Below are 27,177 nucleotides of genomic sequence, written 5' to 3'. Positions count from 1 at the left end.
ATCAATCACACCTGGCATCTGCATTGGGCGTCCAGTAATAATCTCATGAGGGCTCAGTCCTACTGATCTGTTAGGTGACGCTCTCATACTACACAATACTGCTGGCAACGCTTCTACCCATGCTGCTCCTTCCTGATGCATTTTGCTTAGCCTGGTTTTGATTGTTCTGTTTGCACGTTCAACTTGCCCTGATGCTTGTGGCCTATAGGGGCAGTGAAGGTTCCACTTAATCTGCAAAATTCTAGCCACTTCCTTGACTACCTGTCCTGTGAAGTGTGTACCTTGATCTGAGTCAATGCAATCTGGTAATCCCCATCTGGGAATGAAATCAGTGACAAGACATTTAGCAGTATGTGCAGCTGTGGCACGCCCTGTTGGATAAGCTTCTACCCATCTTGAGAACTTGTCTATTACTACCAAAACATCAGTTTTTCCCTTACAACGAGGCATTGATATGTAATCAACTTGTAGGTGACGAAATGGACCTGGTGGAGCTGGGGTATGCGCTGCTGGTGTAGTGGCTGCTGGTACATCATTATGTTTCTGACATGTAACACACCTCTTGGCTGTTTCTGTGGCTACATTTCTGAATTTTGGATTCCACCACTGATTTGAGAACCTGTGATTCATCGTTGCTGGACCACTGTGACCCAAACGTTGTATTTGTTGAGCCAAATATGGCAGCAGTGATTCGGGAGCGACATACTTTCCCCCTTTGGTCCAGCAACCAGATGAATCCACTGTGGCTCCTTTGTCTAACCATGTCCATGCTTCAGACAGAGGAACGTCTTTGTACAGATCAATTATTGATTCAGGAGGCATAATTGTCTTCTGTGCTGCACTACCTGAACACACTTGTACAGTTGCATAGAAACAAGCCTGTTTAGCTGCTATATCAGCAAGTGCATTGCCTTTAGCTTCCGTAGTATTAGTTGTGAGATGTGCTTTCACTTTGATCACTGCTAATTTCTTTGGAAGTTTCATGGAAAACATTAGATCTTTCACTAATTCAGCATGCTTAATGGGGGATCCAGCAGAAGTTAGAAACTGTCTGGTTTGCCAAATGACACCAAAATCATGAATTACCCCAAAAGCATATCTGGAATCTGTGTAGATATTAGCAACTGATCCTGAAGCTAGCGTGCATGCTCTTGTTAAGGCTACTAGTTCTGCAGCTTGAGCTGAAAAATGATCTGGAAGACGACCTGAAGCAACCACTTCAGTGGTGGACGTTACTGCATAACCAGCTCGTCTGTTACCTTCAATGACTTGAGCTGAACCGTCAACAAACAACTCAAATTCTGAATTCTCTATGGGAGTTTCTTTTACTTCACTCGTAGGGGTATATGTAAGCGTAACACAATCGTGAGTCATTTCTCCTTCATCCTCTAACAAACTTTTAGTCATTGCAGATATCATACATGAGGATGGATTTGTCACGGGTGCATGCTGTTGTGGTGGCAATTTTAATGATATTCATTGATCTTTAGTAAAATATAGATGATTCAAAGAATGTCACATGTGTGTCTCTCACTTGTAGTGAGAGAAGATTCTGTTTATGTACCTGGGGAGGCAGAAGAGGGAGACACTCCAGAGAACAGACGAACAAGGACCTCTGACCTAGATGTCAGAAGGCCATTTGGTGCAGGGGAGCTTAGTGGGCCAACTAGTGACGTCTATGGAAAACTACTGGGAGGAAGGCTCTGGGGGGAAGAAGGCCTTGAAACTAAGATAAAAGCTAGTTCAGTCTGTCTGGGGGTGTGTCACTCTTCTGCACAGGGTAACAACTGTGTATTAGACTGCTCCTATTCTTGCAAGAATAAATACTTCTATTTTATATAATTTGACTCTGAGTGTCTCTTACGCAGTGATGTTTGTTTGAGATGAATTTTTGCCACAACAGTTTTGGTGTCAGAAGTGGGATTCCTTGGACGTGCCTCCTGGACCTGAGATCGGACGGTGTTTGGCCACCTGGACTAAGTAAGTTCCAGCTCTACCTCGTAAACTTGAGAGAGAGGGGCCGACCGATATCAGGGCCGGGAGAATCGACCACTGGAATCTAAAGAACCCGCAAGTGGCATGAAACAACGTCTCTGGTAAGGGTCATTTAAATTCGGTTTAATTGGGAGAAGAGTGAAATTGAACCATATTGGCTGAAGGCTGTTTCTGTGGTACGTAATCTGAGATTAATTGAGATCTATATAGATCAAGAAATTTCAAACAGATACGAGGGAAAAAATCTGAGATTAACTGAGGTCTGTAACAGAACAAGAAATTTCAAGCAGATAAATAATCTGGGATTAAGTGAGAACTGTGACAGATCAAGAGATTTCAAACAGATAGGTACCCTGAAAATTAGTTGTTCCACGACGGAGCAAATTGTTTTTAGGTACTGAGGCTAATTAGGGGGAACCGGAACAGTTTTTGGTAAACCTTAATTAGGAGGGCACTAATAGTGCAACCCGACCGATTTGGGTTAAAAGAAAGAATCGGGTCTGTTGGGGACGCCTAAACAGATTAGAGAAAACGCGCGTTGAAGAGAAATCCACAGGGAACAGAAAACAGCCAGTATGGGAAAATCTCAGAGTAAGCATGCCAAATTTGATACACCGGTTTTCTGTAGAACTAGGAAAGTATGGGGGGAAATGTATGTTTTAGATATTGAAAAAAAACTGAGAAAATACCATGATCATGAGCTACCATGAGCACAAATAGACTAAGAGTGTGCGAGAATCAGTGGAACAGGGCAGCGGGACAAAAGGTTGTTGTGGCTGCGTTCAATATGTGTGTAAAAAATGTGTGTGTGGGGATTGTGCAAACAATCATGTACTGGTTAGATAATGAAGGAACTGGCATGTTTGAGAAAAGAAAGGAGAGGATAATGAAGGAACTGGCATGTAGGGAAAAGAAAGGAGAAATATAGTAGAAAACTATATGTGATGAAAATAGACATGGTCTGACAGAATTTATGGAAGTCAAATTAACTGTTTAAATGATATGAAAAGTTTTAGAATAAAATAAGGCATTGTATGATTGACAGGGATTAACATGATATGAAGAATGTTTTAAGCAGAATGGGGAACAATTCTAGATTTTGATAAAATAATGATTGAAATGATGATATATCTGCTTTATTTTATTAATGTTAAGAAAATAAGGGTATTGAAGCAAGTAGCTATAATGGTTGTCTGTGTAATTTACGGACTGAGTAATATAATCTGTTTTGGAGAAACAGTAGAGATAAGACTGAGACAATAATGATAATATTAAGTTGAATCTGCAGACTAACCATGTGATGGAAGGGAAAAGGCTTCAAACCAGTTGTAATGAAAAGAATGATGTACAAATTGTTACACTTTATGAAGAGTAACTGAACAGTCCGGGAAAATAAATAAATAAATAAATAGTGAGACAGAAGAGAGCAAATGCTGTAAACAGCTCTGCTCTGAAGATCTCACTTTGAAGAGATTTGCAGATGATGTTTTGTAAAAGATAAGCTGGGATAACAGCAACAGTACTTGTAATTAGTGTTGTTGATGATAATACCAAATTAGTAAGGTAAAGACAGAAAACAAATTCGAATATTTTGAGCATTTTCTGTGCTGCTCATGAAATTATGTTCTGCCAATAATAATGATGAAGAGTATGATTTGGCTATTGTGATTGAATCCGCCATTGTTGGATGGTCAAAGGAATACAGAGAACTGCTTATCAGTGGGTCTGTTTACATTCCTGAATGGGACACACACTGCTTCAAGGGTGTGCAGTTAAGTTGAAGCCCTTTGGAAGCTCACAGTGATCAAAATGCAAGGTGTCTGATGCTGTAGTTGAGGCTGACACACGAACCAACCAGATGACAGAGAGTGTCTTGATTGTGGTCAGCAGGACCATTTAACACGTGACACATTTCTGATAATAATGTGGGGTTGAAAATAGATCAGTGTTTAAATGACGACAGTGACAATTTTTGGTCTGAGAAATAAGAGATAAAAAACAAGGTCAAAAGATTGAAGTCTTAAAGTGAATCCTTTTGTGACTCCAACAAATGTGAGTTGCAAAATATGTAAAGGTAATATAGAGAGACAGATCTCAAAGATGATTTATAATAACTGCAAAAGATGCAGAGTAGCCTTGTCAAAGTTAGTGTGAATCCTGATTGGAGACTGATAAACTCCTAGAAGAGAAAACTTTGAAGTCAGAGATTAAGCTATGGTAATTGAGATTGAGAAATGTGAAACGTTATTGAGAACTAGAATAATTACCATTATGTAAGAACAAATAAGCAGAAGCAGTAGGCTACTGAATTAACAGTTGCTAAATGTAAAATGTGTCGAAAGGCATCTGATCAAACAAACAGCTTGAAAAGTTGACCATGAAAGAACTAGAAGCTGATGTTTTGCTTTCAAAAGATAAGTTTGTTATGGGCTGTAATGAAACAGTTCGCTTATCTAAAATCTGATGTGTGCTGTGCCTGAAACTGCCAGTGCGACAGAGACTCAATCGGAGTGGAAATTTGTAATGTCTAAATTCCCTGAGGTGGGCAAAAGACAAATATAAATAATATGTTTATTTGAAACCGTATGTAATTTCTGGCAAAGATGCCTTAAGCTGGGATAGAGTTAAAAGATGGTAGATAAAAGTTTGATGTTAGAAGTATATGAGAGAGCAGTGTACCATCCAATAGAGTCTCAGAGTCTCTCTCATTCAATGAGTCAGCTAAAAGCTGGTATCTGTGATAATAAGTAAAGCACAGTGTTTCAGTTGAAGATCACAGACACAGAGATGTTTTAAAAATAAAACTGAATGACTTTAAAGAAGTATTTAAAATAATAATACAGATAGAGATGACATTTTGATTAGCTTATTTTAGGACCAGTAACTTCTTTGTCTCATTTAGTCTCCACCATTCAGGACCGATGGCTCCGGCTACAGATGAAGTACACTGAATGTACGGTTGTGATCTAAATTCACTGAGTATAATCCAAGTAGCTAGGTTGCTGCTTTTAAGATAGTTAATGAATTTAAGTGATTAAATACTGTTGTTAATGACCTGTCTCCCTGTGTGAACACTATTAGGCAATCCGAATGGCCCTGGTGACTCTTGAACGTGCCTTTCCTAAGCTCCAGAAAACAGCTGAGTTCTGTTGAAGAGAACTGATTGTGTGATTGGAAAGAGTGGTCACCAGTGGGCACGAGTGACCATCTCGATGACGGGTAAGACCTTCTTTGGCCAGACAGGGGGCAACCCAAGCCAGAGTGGATCACGTAAAGTCACTGGGCATCTCAAGATGGAGGTGTTTATGTGAGAAAGGTATGAGAGTGGAGCGGATGACTGTGAGGCCAGCAGCATCCTTTATCGTTAGGGCGGATGAGCTGTGAGGAGTTACAGGCAGTCTGACCCAGAAACGTGAGTGTTCCTCTATACCAATCACCAGAAACCGCATTCATTGTATGGCCCTGTTTTTTATTGTGACAAGCGTCTGCAAATATGCCAGGGGAAAACACCCTGATGGAGATTATAGATAAAGGGCTAACAGGAGTGGGCTTTCAAGAGCCAGCTGAGGCCATGAAGTGATTCCCATTAGTTGTTGTGGAGACAGTAGCAAAACTTTTTATGTACTGGTTTGCCTTATGGGCAAGGAAAATCATAGTGTTGATTTTGAACTAATAGGTCTATGACATAGTTTTAACTCTTGAAGGTCGTTAGACATGGTGGTGGCTAAAGATGAAGACAGCTTTTGATTTAAGGAAAGTCTGGATGACAAAGGTGAATGGTCAAAGGTTATTGTAATGAATACAAATTTTGTCTAAGTTACAGCCTTAGGAGGCTGGTGGAAAAATTATTTGTTTATAGTGAGAGAGACTGCCTGAGTTGGAGGAAGGGATGGTAACTGTGTCTGTCTTTCTGTTATCGGCCTGCCTGAGCAAGCTGAAGAAAAATAATGATAGGGAACCAAAACAACCCAGCTGACTTGTCTAAAAATCAAATGAATAATGAACAAGACAAGCTTTGAAAGTGGTTAAGAGACCATGTAAAATTAGATAGAATCTACAGGAAAATGGAAAGGTTAAAATCTTATTTAAAATTTAAATCTTTAAGCAATAATATAAAGAAAAGTGAACATTGAGAATGAGCAGTTAACATATGTGTGTCTAGTATGAGTGTGTGTGATGGTGACAGCACTTTATGTCTTGTATGTATTAGTTTGGGGCACTAATGTTCCGCCTGAATGGTGTGTATATTGCGTCATTAACCTCTGGAATGAGTTTATCATTACAGATGGGTTAAGGCAAATGACAAATTTTAAAGAAGCTGATAATTCTGATGAAAAGACAATACAGAACATGGGACAAGCTTTAAGTTGATTGGCCATCAAGCTCTGTCTGGTAGTAATAATTTTGTCATACATAATGTAGATTTGAAGATCAGTTTAAGTAAATTGGAATTGTGTAGTTGTAGATCACCATCTGGCATGGGCTAAGATAAATGAAAATGTTGTAGATTTGAGGGAAACAACAAAGTGACATATTGGCTAAGTCAACATGAAATTATCAAGAGAGCCCCTCACATTTATGATTATTGTGAACAAAGGGGGAGAAATGATTGACTGACATTGACCAAGTCTGCACAGCACGACCTGACCTGATAGAAACAATTGATGACTTTGGAAATGTTTGTAGATGACTGACTTGAGAGACCAAACAACAGGCCTGAAAAGCAAGATTCGCTGTAAGACTGAGGGCCGTTGCCTTTCAAATACTTCGATAAGAAGATGAGATTGTGGCTTTAAGTGAAGAATGTAATATTTTTGTTTCAGAGGCAGAGAAAGATGTCTGGAGGGAATTTGTCTGAAGGACAACGTTTGGGTTAGTGTTGATGGCAAACTTTATAAAAAACACTATGTTAAATGTTATGTTAAATTGATGCTCGAGTTGTGTCGTGCATCAAGAGGGAGATGGTATAACAATTGCCAAATATGGTTTATTAAGGGGTTCACAGTTGCTGAATAAATGTTGGGAGAACACTAGGGGTAATTTGATAAAAGCCCTGAAAGAAGCCATTTTTTCTGCCTAACAAAATTGATGTCTGTGAGTATGCACACACCAATAACAAAGATTGTTTCAACAGGAAACGCCAGGGCATCGAAGGCCACGGGAGAACAGTAGACAAAAGAAACTACGTACTTTACTATCTGACAATAACCTCGAAATTTGTTTCTCTTTACAGAGAGCATGCAGGATTGGGAGACAGGGCAAAATGTGCCCAATAAAATAATGGTTATGGATGAATTTGGCTAACTGTCCTGGCCTGGGTTATTATTGTGGCAGAAAGGTGCTACACCTGCGCAGCGCATAACTTAAAATTTTCCTTTTACAGAATGTCAGGATGGATTGGATCAAACAGAACTAATTCTGTTCCAAATGTATAAATATTGTGTGGACATGAGCAAAGTGGGTTGAGTGTTTTTCAGGGTAAAAGGACCCCGAGTGCTATTAAGTGAGCAAGAAATTATCCGGTGATAATATGTTTCTGGTTGTTGATTCCACAGGTCACACCAAAGGGGACGAGCTGCTAGACAAGCGGTCACTAACAAAATACTTAAGGTCTCCATTCACAGGTGACAGTTCACTCCAGTGGGGGTGCGGTCGTGATATAAGGGAAAACCTTATAAGGATCAGAAAATGGTTGGAGAGTGTGACACCTGGGTCCAAGCCTCTCACCTACACCAACAGGCCACAACCATCCCATAGTCCATGGGGCGAACGAGATGATCAACACGCCTGGAGGAGGATGTGAACCAACTAATGGTTTAAGAATGTGGTTTTGTGATTATTTTGAGGATTTTATTTGATTAAATCAAAATAGGGCTTAGTATTGATATACAGTAGATCAAAAGATTTGATTGGTTACTTATTCATTAGGAAATATTTAAGGAAAATGTTTTTGGGAAGAGAAGATCTATTAATTAATGTAAATTATAGGGATAATTGTTGAAGCTTATTAAGTAGAACCACAGCATGTTTGAATTAAAAGTTAGAGGTAAAAGAACACGGAACGTCCGTGGGGCGAACGAGATGGTCAACACAACTGATGGTTTAAGTTTAACAGAAGAATCTGTTTTTGTGATTATTTTGTTTGATTGAATCAAACTAGGTATTGATTTGATTGTAAATGTAGAAAATATATTGATTGTGTCTGTAATGGAAATATTAGAGTTAATATTGAACAACTGCATTGGTTAGAAGAATGGATAAAATTATAAGACTTCTCTGGTTAGATTTTGTTAAATATGGCATTAAATAGAGCTTACTAAATTGAATTAGAAGTGAACAAAATATGGTTAGGAAAACCGAGGTGAAATATGGAGATGGGCGTAGATTAATGGAAAAGGCTTAATGATAGGAGTTAGGATTGTTATTCTAATAATTTTGTTATTCATGGGGGAATATGATTACAGTGACAGGTGAAACATGCTGTCTGTTCAATTGGTGAAAATGACAGTCTATCCCAAGGATGAACAAAATTATGTGACGATACAGGTAGCGGGAGCTACAGTGAGATATGTGTTAAATGTATGTTCTGTTTGTTTTTCTTCTATTTGTTTAATTTTCTGAGAAAGATTAAGGGCAAAAGATTTAAAGAAGGTTACAAGCAGCGGTCATCCGTGTTACGAGATGGCGTACAAAGATAGGGTTTGGAACTGAGTGATTTTTATTATACTTTTATCTGTTTGTTTCCTTACTATGTTATAACTACCTTTTTTTTCCTTACTGGTGTGACTGAGGGTCTGCATTGCAGGACCGCAGGAACAGTGATTCCTCGGTTAGCCCGGCACCGTAAAAATGTTTACTTGCTTGCTAAAATATTACGGGGCCTTTCCCCCACAAAAACAGCCTTATGCTTCTTCATTCTAAACTTTTCTTCACAGGTTCAAGGAGAGTGATCATTTATGCAAAAATCAGAGATGAAGAGTATAAGTGTGATGATATGACTTAAAATTTGTTTTATTGTTTATTATTGTGATTATGGGTAATCAGAATGATAAAAAGTGAGGAGTTGTGGTGGCAATTTTAATGATATTCATTGATCTTTAGTAAAATATAGATGATTCAAAGAATGTCACATGTGTGTCTCTCACTTGTAGTGAGAGAAGATTCTGTTTATGTACCTGGGGAGGCAGAAGAGGGAGACACTCAAGTCAAGTCAAGTCATCTTCATTTATATAGCGCTTTTAACAATGAATTGTTTCAAAGCAGCTTTACAGAGATAAACATATAATTTAAGGTAACAGATTGTTTTGGCGTTATAGCGGTTCTTGAATAATGTTACTTCCAGCTAAAGTTAACTTTGATTGATTCACCTCCGTCGAAATGATCAGACTTTAAACGCGAACCTGTGATTAACGCTGACGGCGTTCACATGCTCATTCAGAATTCTATAGTTATGTGCTTTTTAAAATATGTGCGCAGGTTTGTAATTCATACAACCCAGCCTAAACAAACTACTTTTCTTGCCTATAAATTTTGATACAGAATTTTGTTTTATTTTATCACTTCGGGGTACGCGAGCCGGAATTCACAGCGCTTTATCTGTAGAGTGGGAAAGGGATCCTCCATAGGGAGAGGACAGAGGACACTCCAGAGAACAGACGAACAAGGACCTCTGACCTAGATGTCAGAAGACCATTTGGTGCAGGGGAGCTTAGTGGGCCAACTAGTGACGTCTATGGAAAACTACTGGGAGGAAGGCTCTGGGGGGAAGAAGGCCTTGAAACTAAGATAAAAGCTAGTTCAGTCTGTCTGGGGGTGTGTCACTCTTCTGCACAGGGTAACAACTGTGTATTAGACTGCTCCTATTCTTGCAAGAATAAATACTTCTATTTTATATAATTTGATTCTGAGTGTCTCTTACGCAGTGATGTTTGTTTGAGATGAATTTTTGCCACAACACTGTAAAACAATGTTCGGGGCTGTGAGAGTTGCTAACCAATTTCCCCAACGGGAGGAGGTTACAGAGGTGACTTTTGCTTGATTCATTAATGCGGACACTGCATGTGGGCATTTTACATTTACAGTCTGACCTAACACCATTACTGATGAAGCTTGAAGAGCTAGGTGAACTGCCTGCACTGCTCTGAGGCATGGTCCCATACCTTGAGCAACTATGTCAAGTTTACCAGAATAGTAATGAATTGGGCGTAAACTGCCCCCATGATCTTGCATTAGACATGCAGTCATAAAACCTAAGTGTTCATGGACATAAAGCACAAAGGGTCTATCAGATTGGGCAATTCCTAATGCTGGTGCTTGACACAGTGCTCTCTTTAAATCATTGAACGCTTTTAGGTGAAGTTCTTCCATACAAACAGTATCTGAATCTTTACCATGGCCTTTCAACAAGTCATAGAGAGGCTGAGCAATCGAGGCATATTCTTCAATCCACGGTCTACAGTAACCTGCTGTTCCTAAAAATGATCGGAGTGTTTTAATGGTAGTAGGCGGAGTTATGGTTTTGACTGAAGCCGCTCGATCCTGTGTAATGTATCTATTTCCTGCACCAATTGTTTGACCCAGAAATGTGACTTGCTTTATAGCAATTTGAGCTTTGTGAAAGCTGCATTTGTGTCCTTTTTTATGCAAATAGTCCAACAATGATGCCAATTCAATTTGATGCACCTCGTGATCTGTTGAGGCAATCAAAATATCATCGACATATTGAATCATAGTCGACTGTTTTACCGGACATTCTGGGTCACACAAATCACGTCTGACAGCCTGATGGTATATGGTTGGGGAGTTTTGAAATCCTGTGGCAAACGTGTCCACTGGTATTGTTCATAGTCAACTGTGAAAGCTAACCATGGCTGGCTGTCAGAGTGCAACGGTACAGAAAAGAATCCATTAGACATATCAATTACTGAACAAATCTTACACTCTAATGGCAAACCATTACAAATTGTAGATGGATCTGCCACAAGGGGGGTGATTTTATCAATATGTTTATTGGCTACTCTGTAGTCTATTGTTAGTCTCCATGTCCCATTAGATTTCTTTATGGGCCATATGGGCGAATTACATGGACTGTTGGTTTTAACTAGCACTCCTTGCGTCAGCAATTTTTCTACAATAGGTTTGATCCCCTGAATAGCTTCCTTATTGATAGGATATTGTTTGGTGACCGGGGGTGCAGTTCCTGTAAATTTTACTGGTTCTGCACCTGTCAACAAACCACAATCATCCTTGTCTTTAGCCCAAATTGGATGATTTTGTAAGAAAGCATACTCTGGAGGGATCTCATTACTGGTAGAAATTTGTGCTGAGGAAATTTGAATGCTAGCAGAGGACATGTCTAAAGTTAGATGTACTTGTCTCAGGAGATCCATGCCTAAAATTGCACCTGTATTTAATGGCGCACATAACAATTTTGTAGTCAGAGTTTTCGGGCCAAATTGTACCTCAATGAGCGGGGTTTCATACAAAACAGAATCTTCACCTACTACACCAGTTAAAGAAAGTTTGGTTTTCTTGTACGGAATGTCTAAACCTTTAGCCAATTTTGTGGGAATTATTGTCATTTCTGCACCTGTATCAAGCAAAAAATCAATCTCTTTCTCTTGTATGCTACCTTTCACAAAAATTCTTTTGTCATTATGATGGGTTACAGGGGAAAGGTAGCTGCTCACAGCCCCAACAATTAGTTTTTTTCCTGGTCTTTTTGTGCTCTTAGAAGAGCCTGAACGAGCTGTCCTAAAGTCTCAGTGGACACTTGCGGAACTGCGTCAGGGTTGTAAGCAGGCTGAGAAGGAGCAGAATTATGCATAGCATTTCTTTTTGTGTCTTGCAACTTCTTCCTACACTCTTTCTCCCAATGTCCTAATTTTCCACAGTAGTGGCATTTGCCTTCTTTTTTAGACCACCTGCTTTCTGGTTGGGTTGTGCTAAATGTAGCTGCTGCTGCTACTCTCACTTTGGCTTTAAAATCAGCATCTCTTTCCCATGCAGCCAAACTGTCTAAGTTACTTCTGAGAGTTTTGTGAGACCAAGTCAGATCTAGGAATGGCAAAGCTCTTCTGTATTCAGCTACAAGGCCATCTGACCAGATGCGGACTAGTGGCCCTTTGTCATCGAGCACACTTTCAGAATCATCCACTATTCCACTGTACGTTACAGCTGACTGGCAAAACCTCTCAGTAAATTCACTCACAGTTTGTACACAGCTAGTAATTCTAGACCAATCTATTTTGGGTCCTAGGATATTCAAACAAGCGCCCGCCATTAAGCAACACGAAAGCGGAAGATAAAAATCGCCGAGAATCAGCTCTACACTGATAAGCAACAATGAAATGCACTAGTTATGTGGGGAATCGGTCTTTGTCAGACACGTGGGTTTGTTGTGTGTGACGTCACCGCAGGCGCCATTTTTGAGGTATCGCTACTGACTGTGAGCATTGAAGAGATTACAAGAGTAGAGATAACAAGTAAATAACTCGCAAAACTGGAGAAGCACAAGAAAACCGAGGAAATGCCATACCACAATAAACTCGATAAATATGGCAGGTACCGTTATTTGGAGAAATTGTCATCCATTCAGAACATAGATCCATATATGAGCTGACTGCAGTAAATTGGAGTGCTGATCCCGCATTGCTTTCTCATCCTCATACTGGGACATTGTCAACTATCTTGTTTATGGTATAAGCGCATATACCAGTGAACAATTTAAAAACTTTAAATCTCTTAAAACCCACGGACATTTTACCAACGGCTGAGTACAGGATTTATTTACATTCCCACCGAAGGACACAGTAGTAACAGCAAAGATAGGTTTGCTGTATTGATGATGATGATAATGTCATGTTAAGGATGGTTTAGTTTTAAAAAAATAATGAAAAACACAATTCTCCAACAACAGAATACCCCTGCATCGATACCTTACAAATGGCGGCTACGCCCCATAATGCACTTCGTGTATCACGAGTGTGACGTCACCTGACAAAGACCGATAAGATACATTTATGCAGTTAGCCTTTTTTGGCTTTTTTGAAAAAACTGTGTCCCTCACTGACATTGTACAAGCTGTGCCACTGACAGACTGAGCTCATTACAGCCACTTTGTAACACAGTGCTTTTGAATGAACAGTTTTTTTTTGTTTTGTTTTTATGAATAAAAAATCAATTACATAGTTAATGTAATCGATGCTTGATGGGTATTTAAACATGACTGGCATCTCGCAGGCAAGGTCTCTCGCTCTCTCCGCGCTACACGGTTTGGCGCTGACGCACATACAGTAGGCTATGTTCTGTCTCGCATGCGCAGCTCTAGATTCTAGGAGATTTGAACTAATTTACGTGTCGTGTTGCTGTTGTATCAGTCAGATCAGCGTAGCACTCAATAATCGGGACAAATAAATTAGGCCCAAAAATCGGGACGTCCCGGCTAATTCGGGACAGTTGGCAACCCTAATGCGGATAGGGACAAGATTGTAAACCTACAAGCGACAGCTTTCTATGGTACCTGGTCAATGCAGGCGCTAGGAGACTGTCTATATATTGATAAGACATTCTGTAATAGAAGATCTGTATTCGTATAGCTGCTAGCGCCTTTCACAGACATGTAGCTAACGTTAACTAGTCACAAAGTGCTTTACATGAGTGTTTTATTAAATTCACTTCTCACCACCGACATACATTCGCATACACAGATATCATTAATACAAAGTAGTCCGTTAGTATCCATAACTGACATAATCCATAGCAAAACTTCTGTGAATAGATACCTTTTTGATTTGCCTCGGGCTTTGCCTTCGGTTTGTTTTACCCTTCAAACACGGCGGCGGCTTGTTGCTATGCAGGTCACATGATTTGTGACGTAACGCCGACCAAGAGAATGGGGTGATTAGGCAAAATCGCCGGCAGCTGTGCATGAGGGGATTGAAGCCCCGCGATTGGGACACATTGCCATTAGGGGAGGATAAAAGGAGAGAGTACCGACCAAAGAGGAGAGTTGTTTTGGGGACTGTGAGCCCGGAGAAAGCGTGAGCGTTGGAGAAGAGGAAGTGGGGCCGGCAAACGGGGGCGGCACCATAGACATAATAAATGGGGCATCTCGCCCGGGGGGCGGGGTTACGTCCTGTTTCACATCTCTCATGCGGGTTCTCGTTGACCAGGGTCAGCGCGCACAATAGCGCACACAGGCAGGCACAGAACTAGCTAGCGAACCTAGGTCTAAACCTAACCCTAACCTAACCCTAATCCTAACCCTACCCGCCCCCCGGGCGAGATGCCCCAAAATTTATGAATCTCATAATAAATACATAGACGCCCTATTGGCCGCTTTGGAGCGTTGCTGCGATACGTCAACGGGTCCGCCATTTTGCGGAGGGCAAGACTGCACTGTAATCAAATGTAAGTAAACGGGTGAGCTGTGTTTTTTCTGCATAAAAACAAACTGTTTTTACATTTATCAACCGATTTCAGTGGTTTGTATGTGGTGTACAAAAAGTTCCATCTCTAGTTATTTAAAATCTTGATAGTTAGACTTGTAAAATATTTTTTTTTAATAAAGAATGGTCAAAGCTCAGGCTTGTCATGTATTTGGCTTTTTTTTCTTGGATAAGAATGGTGAAGACCCCCATACTGAGATATAATTTAAGTTTTCTTATTGTGGAAAAAGCATTTTTTGTGATTGACCAGATTTTAGCAATAACAAAGATAACTGATGGATCCTTTATGATAATACATATGTTACGGTACAACTAGTGCAATGCAAATAGTAAATATAACATAATGTGAGAAGTAATAGTAAATAGTTTAGTCAATAAAATAAACAAATAGTATACAGCAAATAAAATAGTAATGAATAGTATAATTATATAATATCATAAGTACAATAATACAATCATACAAATATTGATAATAGCATATAGTTTATTAATAATACTATAATAATAGCAGTAGAATAAGAAATATCAATTACAGAATATATACAATAAAAAATAAGTTAAATAGTGACATTTTAATATTTAACTCTTTTTGTTAAATTTCAGTTTTATTGATCAGTAATAGCCATTATAACAGAAGTAGCTTCAGTCAAACATACAGCAGGATACAACGTTAAAATAGCCTAAATATAAAGTTATGAAACTTCACTTTGCCCTCAGCCAAAACGATTTACCAGGGAACCATTTATAGATTAATGAGACCAAAGATCGCCCGTTAGATATACACAAGACGAATTATAGCTCATGTTTAACCACTAGACTAGAGACATCCGAGTCAGCGGCAAAACTTCAGAAGCACTGGCCGAGGTACGTCTGTTCCAGGCGGGGTAGACGAGCGCTGAGCCCCGGTGATAGCATCTTACAACTCCGAAAACGTCAGATCAAATTTTTAAATAGGCGCTATCTTTATAAACAAACCACAGATTTGAGCTTTAAACAACTACATTGTCGACTGAAAAACTATTAAAACTACATTTCGTGACACAATAACAGTAGTATTTTTAAATGTAACCTCTGGACGTTACTATTACTAATTAAATCATGACCAAATACAACCAAAAACAAACGTTCAGTCTTGCTTGTGAAAGGTAATTCCTCGAAAGCTGTTTTCAATAGTGTGGCGATTTGTACAGCCCCAAGCAGCGCACAAAACAGGTATTTTTTTCAATTCCCGGTATGAGAGGTATGGGAAAGTTGCCATCCCCAACATGGCGGCGCCGTTGACGTACGCTCCAGCGGCCAATAGGGCGTCTATGTATTTATTATGTCTATGGGCGGCACTGTGAGTTTGGGAGAAAGAGCACGCTGACTCAACCGGAAGGAGGGAATCGCTGGACAGTAAGATCGTTTGTGAGAGACTGTGAGTAGTCCAATCAATCTCCATCCTCCTCTTTCGTGTCTATGGGACTCCCCGATGTGAATGCCAGGTCAGAAAATGGGCGACGGCCATCTATATATGTATTTTCCCACTGAGTGCTGAATTGTAGAGATGACGTGATGCACTGTTTTGATGTGTGAACTTAAACCCGCTGGATGTCCATTACTTACCTGAGTTTCTATCACGTTCTAAAGACATAAGAAGAGGCTAACACTGTTGTACTCCACAGACCTTTGAGTGTATTATCTGACAGCCCATTGTGAAGAGGGACACGTAGGTGAATGCTCACCAGACTGCTTTGCAGTGAAGCCCTCCAGCCGTAAGTTCTCTGTCTGTCACCTGTAGAAGAGGATTACGTGCCTGTATATTCACCTGTCTGCTTTGCAGCGAAACTCTCCCGCCGTAAGCTGTGTTTGCCGGCCCTTCAAGAGGATTACGTGCCTGTATACTCACCTGACCTGACTGCTTTGCAGTGAAGCCCTCCAGCCGTAAGTTCTCTGTCTGTCATCGGTAGAAGAAGAGGATTACGTGCCTGTATACTCACCTGACTGCGTTGCAGTGAAGCTCCCCAGCCGTAAGTTCTCTGTCTGCTTCTCGCTGCGAAGAAGAGTACATACCCGAAACACGCACCTCTGCTCCACCACAGTTCCTCTGGCCGTAAGTCTCGGCCCGTTCTCCCCCTGGGAAGAAGGGAGTACGTCCCCCGAAATGCGCACCTGAACTGTCCTGCAGCAGCCTCCTCCCAGTCGTGAGCCCCGACTCGTCCCTTCCATTGGAAAACAGCGAAGCTGCCACTAGAGAACCCCCCACACTGCACTCTGTGGGCCTTCGGTGGGTCCGCCGGACGGAACGACCCTGCTCAGAAGACTCACCATTTTAAACATTCTATCCAATTTTATATTCAATAAAATACTGTTTACTTGAAGTCTTGTTGTCTGTCATCCTTGCCTGGCCTCTGTCCGACTCCCCAAGGGTGGTACGGGTCTCAGGGGTGGGTGCTGCCTGATTGGCCCGCCCCGACCTGTGACAATATGGTTATCTGTTCTGATTGTATTATGATCTAGTTGTCTGTTTTGTATTTTTGCTAAAGAGCGGTCCACACTCCCACAAGGTTATTGTGTTTATGGTTGATAAACAACAACAGTAAAAAAAAACTGTTATATTATGTTAATGTAAATTGTAAAACATGTTAGTTATGTCTAAGATGTTACACTTGTGTTTTTAACTGTTCATGATGGTAGCATTTTAATGTCTAATGCACACAACGTGATTGATAAGCTGGGGCATTCCATGCATTTTTGATTCATGCACACAGACACTATGACACTACATTCAATCTCTCTAACACACACTCTCTCTCTCAGTCTGGTCCACTATCTTTGTGGGGACTCTCCATAGACGTAATGATTTTTATACTGTACAAACTGTATATTCTGTCCCCTTACACTAACCCTACCCCTAAACCTACCCATCACAGAAAACTTTCTGCTCTTTTACATTTTCTAAAAAACATTAAAGCTGCAGTCCGTAGCTTTTCCTCTTTGTCGCCATCTCTGTTTGAAGTCTGCAATTGCAGTCATTCGCGGAATTATTCATTTTACGTGAGTTGTACATCGGCATGAAACAGCGCGGATGAACACAATGTTGTGAGGAGAGTGCGCGTCGCGGCTGTCGGTCACAGCGCCGGTGTGGATACTGGCATTCAGAATCACACATTCTACTTTTTGGAAGTACAGGATGACCAACATAAGAATTTTCACCGGAAAATGTCATCTGAACAAGTAAGTAACATTCACTTTTGTTCAGATCAACTACGGGGAAAATGCATTGATTGCACTGCAGTAAATCGCGCTGATTAAATTAACGATCGCTTATCATGTCGAACCGTGCAAATTATACTTTGTTCTCAAATTGTTAATGTTAACAACATCAGCTTTGCGTGACTACATTTAATGTGTTTTATGGTTACCTGTAGTTCAGAATTCATATTCTCCATAATAGCTAAACGAGAAAGGCACAACAAAGGAAACTCCATAACTGTGTGAATTAAGCAAACAATTGTGGTACTGTTACACGATTGAACTATTGAAATGTCTTACTTGTCCAGCAGAAAAAAGCGTCTCTTCTTCCGTTTTGAACCCCTTTAAAACACGGAGTTCACGCACCAAACGCCCTGCCTATGTTCCTTCTGTCACATGAGACAGTTGCTGTCTTTCTCTAGCCACTTTAAATCCGAAGTACGGAGTCTTTTGGGTTTTATAATTGCTGAATCTCCAGTTGACACTGATGATTGTCGTTTGGATCTTTCTGGATCCGCCATAAGTTCAATTTCCGTAATTCCTCAAATAAAGACCGGTATTCAAATAAACGCCGGGCCTCTGATAGTGGCCGGGGGCGTGGTCAACGCGGACAAATAAAGGCCGGTCTCAAATTAAGGCCGGGGAAAAAATAGTGTGAATAGGTAACTTACACTTTAAATGAGTGTACACTCAAAGACGGACGCGCTCAGCGCTTGTCATATATCACAACTATTCAGTGTTTTTAACCACATGTTTATTTTAGGTTTCAGACATTTAAATAGATATGATTTATAGCAAAACAATAAATTTATAGTTTGTAAAATACACAATGGTGTCTATGGAAGCAGCAATAACAATCCATTCAAATATATTTGGCGACGTGTTTTATTCATATCAGATACACAGTGTAAGTAACTATAAAGTTTACTCTATTCTTCTCCCAGTTCACCGGCCACTTACTTTCATGTATTTCGGGAGAAACTGAAGAATTCACGCGCTGTAACTTAACAAATACAACAGGAATCTCCGAACTGCGGTGCCCATCTCACGTTACAGATCAAGATCATTTATAAAGGGTTTTAAACGACAAAACAAACTCACTTACACGGATTTGAGAGTCAGAATAGAAGATAGTTGATGACATGGTAAGCAAGTTTGTTAATATTTAGAAATAAAAGCGCTACATCTGTCATACAGCGCTATTTTGGCTGTGGTGAACACGTGCCAAGCATGTCGCGTCACCATGGAAACTTGGCTGGCGGGCGGGCGGGGATCGCGAATTAGAAATAAAGGCCTGCCTCTAATAAAAGCCTGCTTCAAATAAAAGCCGGCTACCATCTGCAGTTCAGGTAAATAAAGGCCCCGGCCTTTATTTGAGGAATTACGGTATGTAAAGTGCTGCGAGAAAAGGCATCTCTCTCCCCACCGTCAACATCCACACGCCCGGCTAGCCGAAACTCCTTCTTTATGTGTACGGATGTGACGTAATGACGCAAAGACATGTTCGAATTTCCCGCGGAAATCCACCAGTACCACTGGAAATAAAATCATTATTACAAGCTAACCGCTTTGAATCGAGCTACGGCAAGCAGATCGTTTTGAACACTGGCTGAATATGTTTTTTTTTAAATAATTATTTTGGATTATTTTTAGAAAAAAGTTACGGACAGCAGCTTTAAGTATGTTCATTAATCAATTTCCCTTGTGGGGACCATTGGCTAGTCCTCACAATGTAGGTGATTTCACGTTTTACTATTCTTGTGGGGACATTTGGTCCTCACAATGTAATAAAAACAAGAGCACACACACACACACACACACACACACACACACACACACACACACACACACACACACACACACACACACACACACACATTCTCTCTCTCTCTCTCTCTCTCTCTCTCACACACACACACACACACACACACACACACACACACACACACACACACACATTCTCTCTCACACACACACACACACACATACAGCTTTATTTGAATGAAATTAATGTTTTGAGCAGGTTCATATAATTTTCATATCATTTGTAATCATTATTTTTAAAACTATTAGGTATACTGTTCAATTTATACATGTTAAATAATAAAATACATGGTTAAAAATATTTTGGACTGGCAATTTAAGTAAAAATTAACAGAAACAACCATTAACCGTCATTTCCACCACTTTCCACCACTACACAGTTTAAAAAAAAAAAAAAAAAAAAGAATAACAAATGATGTGGATCTAAATGTATTTTAAATCAAGTATTAATAGTCCATTACTTACAATATATGTGTGAGTGACTTTAAAAAATAAACATAGACCTGAGCAAAAATGAAATGCTGTAGGCAAAAATCCCAACTCGTGGCATTTAGCAACTTTAAATAAAAATGTATTAAGTTCATGAAGTATTAAGATTTATTTTGTTACATGATTAGGTAGCCACTGATGTTGTTGACTGATACATAATCTTATATAATCAGTTTTACAATATTATATTGTAATAAAATACATAAATTGAAAAGTGGTGGAAATGACATCTTTGAAAGCGCTCTTCAGAAAAACTGTTAAAAATAATAATATTCCATGGAATTCTAAAACTTCCCACTGTTCCCTATCGTAGTCACTCCGAGTTACGTCGGATGACGGAGAATGGGGGTTTCGCCAGAAAGCCTATCATCTTCGAGTATTAAAAAACGAGCCAATTCGCTCTGTGCACGAGAAAAATGCTAACTTCCGGCTTGAGGGTGGAAATTGGGTACTTCGTTTCCGGTTGCCGTCTTGTTTACATCAGTGGACCGGCGTTAAGTTAGTTTAATCGTTCGCAATGGACCTAAAACATAAAAAAAACCGATTCACTTTTCAAAGGGCAGTCGGTGGTAATACCATAATTCCTCAAATAAAAGCTGGGGCCTTTATTTACCTAAACTGCAGAAGGTAACAGGCTTTTATTAGAGGCAGGCGCTTTATTTAAAAAAAATCTAAATCAAATTTCCGTCTGGGTTCCATGCTCCTCAAGACAATTTCGTTTTCATTAAAGTTGTTGAAAAGACCGTTACACTAGCAGCACTAAATTATATGTGTGTTACATCTATTGTCTACTACCATCTATTGGCTGTACGTTACGATGAACTTGAATGCATATTAGGGGATGTTTACACCTGGCCACTTCATGTGTTTTCTCAGATCGGAAAGCTCTCTGATTTATCAAAACAATTCTACTTAAATCTGCTCACAAATGCGTTTTCGCAAAACGGATATAAATCTTCAATTCCCACGCTATATGCGGATTTAATGGAGTGGACGTCACCGAAAGCAACAGATATGAGCTGCATTTGATAGATCAGCTCATTTCTAAATCAAAAGACCGCAATAAGCGAGAGCGGCAACAAGCCTGGTAAGATCATTTCGTTTCTTTACTTTTAATGATGAGGAGAATTGTCTGCGACTTACTTTCACTTTAATTTGCAATAGTTTGCACGTTGGCTTTATGGATAGATGCTCGGCTGCCGTGATGCGTGTTGCAGTAGCGTTTCTCACATCTTGCTATAACATTACATAGCCTATAACACGCTCTCACACTTATTTTTTAGCGTTTTTGGGAGGAGTAAAATTTAGATACGTGGTTTCAACAATCAGATGCATTTGATTTACACTTGTGCAGTTTCGTCTGGAATCTCGTCTCAGATCTCCTCCTGAAGAAGTGGTTTGAGCGATCGGATTTAAATTGTCTCGAATGTGCTTCGGATGGCATTTATACATGGTCTTTTCACGATCAGATCACAGAACACGCATGAAGTGGACAGGTGTAACATCTCTTCAATGAAAGTCATTTAGGAGATTATCCACACTAATTTTCCCCCGGCCTTTATTTGTCCGCGTTGATCACGCACCCGGCCATTATCAGAGGCCCGGCGTTTATTTGAATACCGGTTTTTATTTGAGGAATTACGGTAACCAGGCGCTGCTGCATTGTGAAAAGTAAACAATGTTTAACGTTACTTCTACGTCGTCCATCAGGCTACCGGAAACTAGACACCCCCTATCGGTTTCGCAGCCGGAAGTAGCATATGCTAACGTGCACATAGTCTATGGCAAGAAATGCCATGGGTCTGCGGAATTTGCATAATGTATCTCCGCCTCACCACGTGAGTATTTAAGGAGAGACACCTGCAACAGCAGATCATGTTTTCGCTTCGGAGCCAAGAGCATCTCTTCACTCCACAAGCCAAATCCTGAGTTTCTTCAGTGACTTCATCTCTTCGAGACGAGCGAGCTCTCCGGTGTTGGTGTGACGGCAGTATCCAGCGAGTTTCACATTGCCTGCGATCTGAGCAGTGGTCTGCCAGTCTGTGTGTTCTCCCTGGTCGCTTCAACATCCGCGGAGTTTTTCCTCTCACTAAAGAGCTGCACGCGGCACGTCTTTTTAAAGACGCGTCTTTCTAAAGACGATCTGCCCGTGTATTTCTGAGTGTGGTATTCTGATAGATTCAGCTGATGGGCGCGAGCGCTGTTTGAGTGTTTGGGCGCGCTCAGACAGCGCTCGTGGGTGCCCTCAGCTGAGAAAAGGACGGCTATTTCTCACCATGGCTGAACCGCCATCAAGGTTTCGCCCTCTGTCAGTCCCCGTTCACACGGCTACTGCAGCAGTGTACACCGCCATCAACAAGCCGGTCTCTTTTCCCGCTTGCATGTGCACAAACGCCGTTTTCACCGCGTCCCAGAGAAATCCAAAAAAAAAAAAGAAAAAAAAAAGTGCATAAAAGCCTCTTGTGTAGAAAATGTGCCCACAACACTGTGTTCACTCACACACAAAACACTGCATGTGCACAAACACCATTTTCACGGCGACCCAGAGATATCTCAAAAAGAGCATAAAAACCTAATGTGTAGAAAATGTGCCCACAACACTGTGTTCACTCATACATAAAGCACTGCATGTGCACAAACACCGTTTTCACGGCGACCCAGAGATATCTCAAAAAGAGCATAAAAGCCTCACGTGTAGAAAATGTGCCCACAACACTGTGTTCACTCATACACAAAAGCTTTTCAGTTCCCGTGTGTCTCACAGAGCCCGCTCTCATAAAGCGGTTCCAACCCGCTCGAGTTTCAGAGTGCATAAGCGCGTCCCACCTCTGCTCACTCTGTTACACGGCCCTTAAACTCCTCTCTGAGTGTAAGTCCCGCTGTCATAAACACTATGAGCGCGCCCGCGCGGCCCGCTGTGTGCAGCAACGGGGACCATGTAGCCATTCACCCCTTAGCGTTACGCTTCAAGCGTGGGAAGCTATTCCGGGAATTTCCCAGTGGGTGCTAAACACAATAAGGCTAGGCTATCGCTTACAGTTCCACCGCCGCCCTCCAGGTTTCCGAGCGCGGCTAGAAACTATTGTGAACCCAGAAGCAGTGACTCTGCTCCGTTCAGAGATAGCAAAACTATTGTGCAAAAGGGCTATAGAGAGAGTTCCTCTATCTATGAGCGAGTCGGGGTTTTACGGCCGTTATTTTCTGGTTCCAAAGAAAGACGGCGGCCTCAGACCAATCTTAGACCTCAGATTTCTGAACAGAGTTCTCATGAAGAGACCGTTCAAAATGCTCACTATCAGAAAACTCCTCGCGCATGTGCGCCAGGGGGACTGGTTCATTTCACTAGATCTGAAAGATGCCTACTTTCAGATTCAGATAAATCCCCTTCACAGGCCATTCGTACGTTTCAGCGGGGCGTTTCCTTGGGGACCTTTTCTCGCCGAAAAGTCATTTTCGACAGACGCATCCAACATGGGTTGGGGTGCGGTCTGCGAGGGCTCACCGGCCTTCGGCCCCTGGTCAGCTCAGGAGAGTCTCCTCCACATAAACTGTTTGGAGATGCTGGCGGTCGAGAACGCGCTCACGCGCTTTCTGCCGCGCATTCACGGTCACCATGTGCTGATTCGTTCGGACAATATGGCTGTGGTCTCCTATCTAAAACCGTCAGGGCGGCGTCAGATCCAGAATTCTCTTCCGGCTGACAGAACGCATCCTAGATTGGTCCCAGTGTCACCTGCTCTCGCTCAGAGCGACGCACGTGCCGGGCCATCTGAACGACGGTCCAGACAGTCTGTCCAGGAACCCCATTCCCCCTGGCGAATGGTCCCTGCACACTCTTACAGTCCAAAAGCTGTGGCGAATATTCGGCAGAGCAGAGGTGGACCTCTTCGCCTCAGAAGAAAACACCCACTGCCCAATATTTTTCTCAAAACGCGAGGACGCGCTAGCCCAGACCTGGCCCAGCCGCCCGCTTTATGCATTCCCTCCGGTGTCTCTGCTACCACAGGTGCTTCAGAGAATCAGGGAAACACGCCACTCGGTGCTCCTCATAGCCCCGCGTTGGGAAGGTCAGACTTGGTTTCAGGAGCTCACTCAGCTGTCACAGACAGCCCCGTGGCCCATTCCAGTCAGAACAGATCTCCTCTCCCAAGCTCGCGGCACGATCTGGCATCCCCACCCAGAGCGCTGGGCGCTTCATGCGTGGGTGATCAACGACTACCCGTTGCTTTGCCAGAAGGAGTGTTAAACACGATCATGCAGGCTAGAGCGGCTTCTGCTAGAAGGCTCTATGCGTCTAAATGGTCTGTGTTCTCTAAGTGGTGCACCGACAGAAACTTGGACCCACGGTCATGCGAGGTTCCTTCCTTGCTAGTTTTTCTCCAAGAGATGCTGGATAAGGGCAGGTCCCCTTCCACTCTCAAGGTGTATGTGGCAGCCGTCGCGGCGTTCGCTGAACCCCGGCGTGGCCAGTCACTGGGCAAAGATGGCTTAGTCATCCGCTTCCTCAGGTGAGCTAGAAGGATGAACCCCTCACGCCCCCCGTCGGTGCCGATTTGGGACCTTTCCATAGTTCTCGAAGCTATGAAAGCCCCCCCATTCGAACCGTTAAACACCGTGGAGCTCAAATACCTTTCGCTCAAGACTATCTTCCTGCTCGCGCTCGCGTCAGTGAAGCCTGTGGGGGACCTTCACGCGCTGTCCAGCAGCGCTTCCTGTCTGGAGTTTGGGCCCAATGACTCCTTAGTCGTTCTCAAACCTAGACATGGTTATGTCCCAAAAGCGATTGGTACCCCATTCAGGGCACAAGTTATTTCTCTATCGGCTCTGCCTGCATCCGATAGCGAATCTGACTCTAATCTCCTGTGTCCGGTCAGGGCCCTGAGATTATACTTTACTCGCACTGCTCCGGTCAGACGAGCTGAGCAGCTTTTTGTTTCGTTCGGTGGGCGCACCAAGGGGTTGGCCGCCTCGAAACAGACTCTGTCCAGATGGATAGTTGATGCCATTGCAGCCGCATACGCGTCAAAAGACCTGCCATGCCCTCTGGGCATCAGGGCCCATTCCACTAGAGGCATGGCCTCATCGTGGGCTTGGTCCAGCGGAATTTCCATTCATGATATTTGTGTGGCAGCGGGATGGGCTTCCCCCTCCACCTTTATCAGATTTTACTATCTGGAAGTTCCCGCCTTGCAGGCTAAACTACTAGCAGTCTAGTATGTTACAGCTCTCCTGGTTGAGCTGCACTATAGGGAGTTATTCACGCAGACCGGTCTCGTTCTGTCCCTCCTTATTATGTGCTTATGTACTTCACAAATCCCCGGCCCGCTCCGCTGGCCTTTGTCACATGTACATATTTTATTCCCACTCATAAGGGTTCCCCGGGGTCCCCCCTGGGACTCATAGTGGATGCTTAGCACGCACGGCGTTGACCAGGTGTTCCCGTAGCGTAAGCTAGCTTACGCAATACGAGATAACCTCTCGTAAGAGAACGAATCGGTTACCTAACGTAACCTCGGTTCTCTCTAGATGAGGGAACGAGTATTGCGTTCCTGGCCGTGCTTGTGCTACTAGCGTTCTCGCTTCATTCTATGAAAACCAGAATTTACAGCCTGAGAGGCGAATTTATACTCTCTGGCCACGCCCGTTTCGGCGGGCTCTGACGCAATGAGAGCAGGTCAGACTCTCATTGGCCGAGAGTTCATTCGTGTCTCCTCATAGGCTTAAGCAGTTCCCTGTGAGCGAGCCAATGAGCTGCTAGCTAGCCTGCTCATGCTCTGCTGCAGCTGAACTGCGTTGTGAATAGATACAAAATTATAGGATAATTTTTGGCTTCAATTTCTCAGAAAAGATGAATCTTTCCCGTAGCGTAAGCTAGCTTACGCAATACTCGTTCCCTCATCTAGAGAGAACCGAGGTTACGTTAGGTAACCGATTCGTTTGCTTGCTTACCCGTGGAGAAAACTCGGCTAAGGCATCTTAAAACGAATGTAAGAAAATCCTTTTCGTCAGAGTGACCGCGAGGATAGGAATAGAAATTTTTAACATATGCACGCGAATCAAAATGCCGCTGATAGAACTCTCCCTCAGTGAAGTGCATGCATTCACTCATGATTACAACACGTAGGCCTATGTGTCGACGACGACTGTAGTTTTTCTTAAGAGTAAACTGTCCTGTCCTTAGTGGACCAGTAAGCAGAAGAGGGGCAAATGGGATTTCCAGACTTGCGCAACTGACGCTATAGCCTATAGACATCTGCGTGCACGTACATGCTAGGACAGGGGCGGATTGCTATGGAAGCTTGTTTCCGCCACTGAATAAAAAAATAAAATAAAAAAATTGCGACTTTTTATCTTACAATTGCGAGATATGAAGTCAGAATTGTGAGAAATACTAAAGTCGCAATTGCGAGATATTAAGTCGCAATTCTGAGAAATAAAGTCGTAATTGCGAGATATAAAGTCGCAATTATGAGAAATAAAGTCGCAATTGCGAGAAAAAAAGACAGTATTGCTACTTTTTATCTCACAATTCTGACTTTTTTTCTCATAATTGCGAGTTTTTATTACACATAATTGCGAGTTTATATCTCGAAATTCTGACATCTTTTCTCAGAATTGTGAGATGTAAACTCGCAATTGCGAGTTATCAGACCAATTCTAAGGGGGAAAAAAGACTAATCCCCCCCCCCCCCTCCCTCCCTCCCTCCCTCAGAATAGTTTATATCTCACAATTCTGACTTTACAACACGCAATTTCGACTTTATATCACGCAATTCTGACTTTATATCTCGCAATTCTGACTTTATAACCTGCAATTGCGACTTTATATCAATCAATTCTGACTTTATATCTCGCAATTCTGACTTTATAACACGCAATTGCGATTTTATATCACGCAATTCTGACTTTATATCTCGCAATTCTGAGAAATAAAGTCAGAATTGCGAGATGTAAACTCGCAATTGTGAGAAAAAAAGTCAGAATTGTGAGATAAAAAGTCGCAATTACCTTTTTTATTTTTCATTCTGTGGCGGAAACAAGCTTCCATAGATTGCTTTAAGGACCAAGAGCACTCAAAAATATTACTTTAATGAACACAATGTATTTTTTTACAGTATTTAAACACGCAAATTGTTTATTAAATACATCACCTGCATTTAACCATTTTATGCATGAATTATTGAAT

The 27,177-nt window shown here is 41.8% G+C and overlaps 1 protein-coding gene across 1 annotated transcript in view; it reads right to left on the bottom strand.

The window, feature by feature from the left end:
• Positions 1-26,145, bottom strand: part of zgc:64002 (uncharacterized protein LOC393330 homolog) — a 32,627-nt gene extending 6,482 nt beyond the window's left edge. The window contains exons 1-2 of the mRNA XM_056254221.1: positions 25,921-26,145; positions 16,424-16,734 (exon numbers count right to left, since the gene is read on the bottom strand). Coding sequence (XP_056110196.1) covers positions 16,424-16,734; positions 25,921-26,100 — 491 coding nt within the window. The 5' untranslated portion in view covers positions 26,101-26,145. The remainder of the gene's footprint in view (positions 1-16,423; positions 16,735-25,920) is intronic.
• Between the last annotated feature and the right edge of the window lie 1,032 nt (positions 26,146-27,177).

The sequence above is a fragment of the Rhinichthys klamathensis genome, unplaced genomic scaffold (genome assembly GCF_029890125.1).
Source record: "Rhinichthys klamathensis goyatoka isolate OS25496 unplaced genomic scaffold, OSU_Roscu_1.1 h1tg000111l_1, whole genome shotgun sequence".
NCBI lineage: Eukaryota > Metazoa > Chordata > Actinopteri > Cypriniformes > Leuciscidae > Rhinichthys > Rhinichthys klamathensis.
The sequence above is the reverse complement of the archived record's forward strand: the minus strand, read 5'-3'. Positions and strand labels throughout refer to the sequence as shown.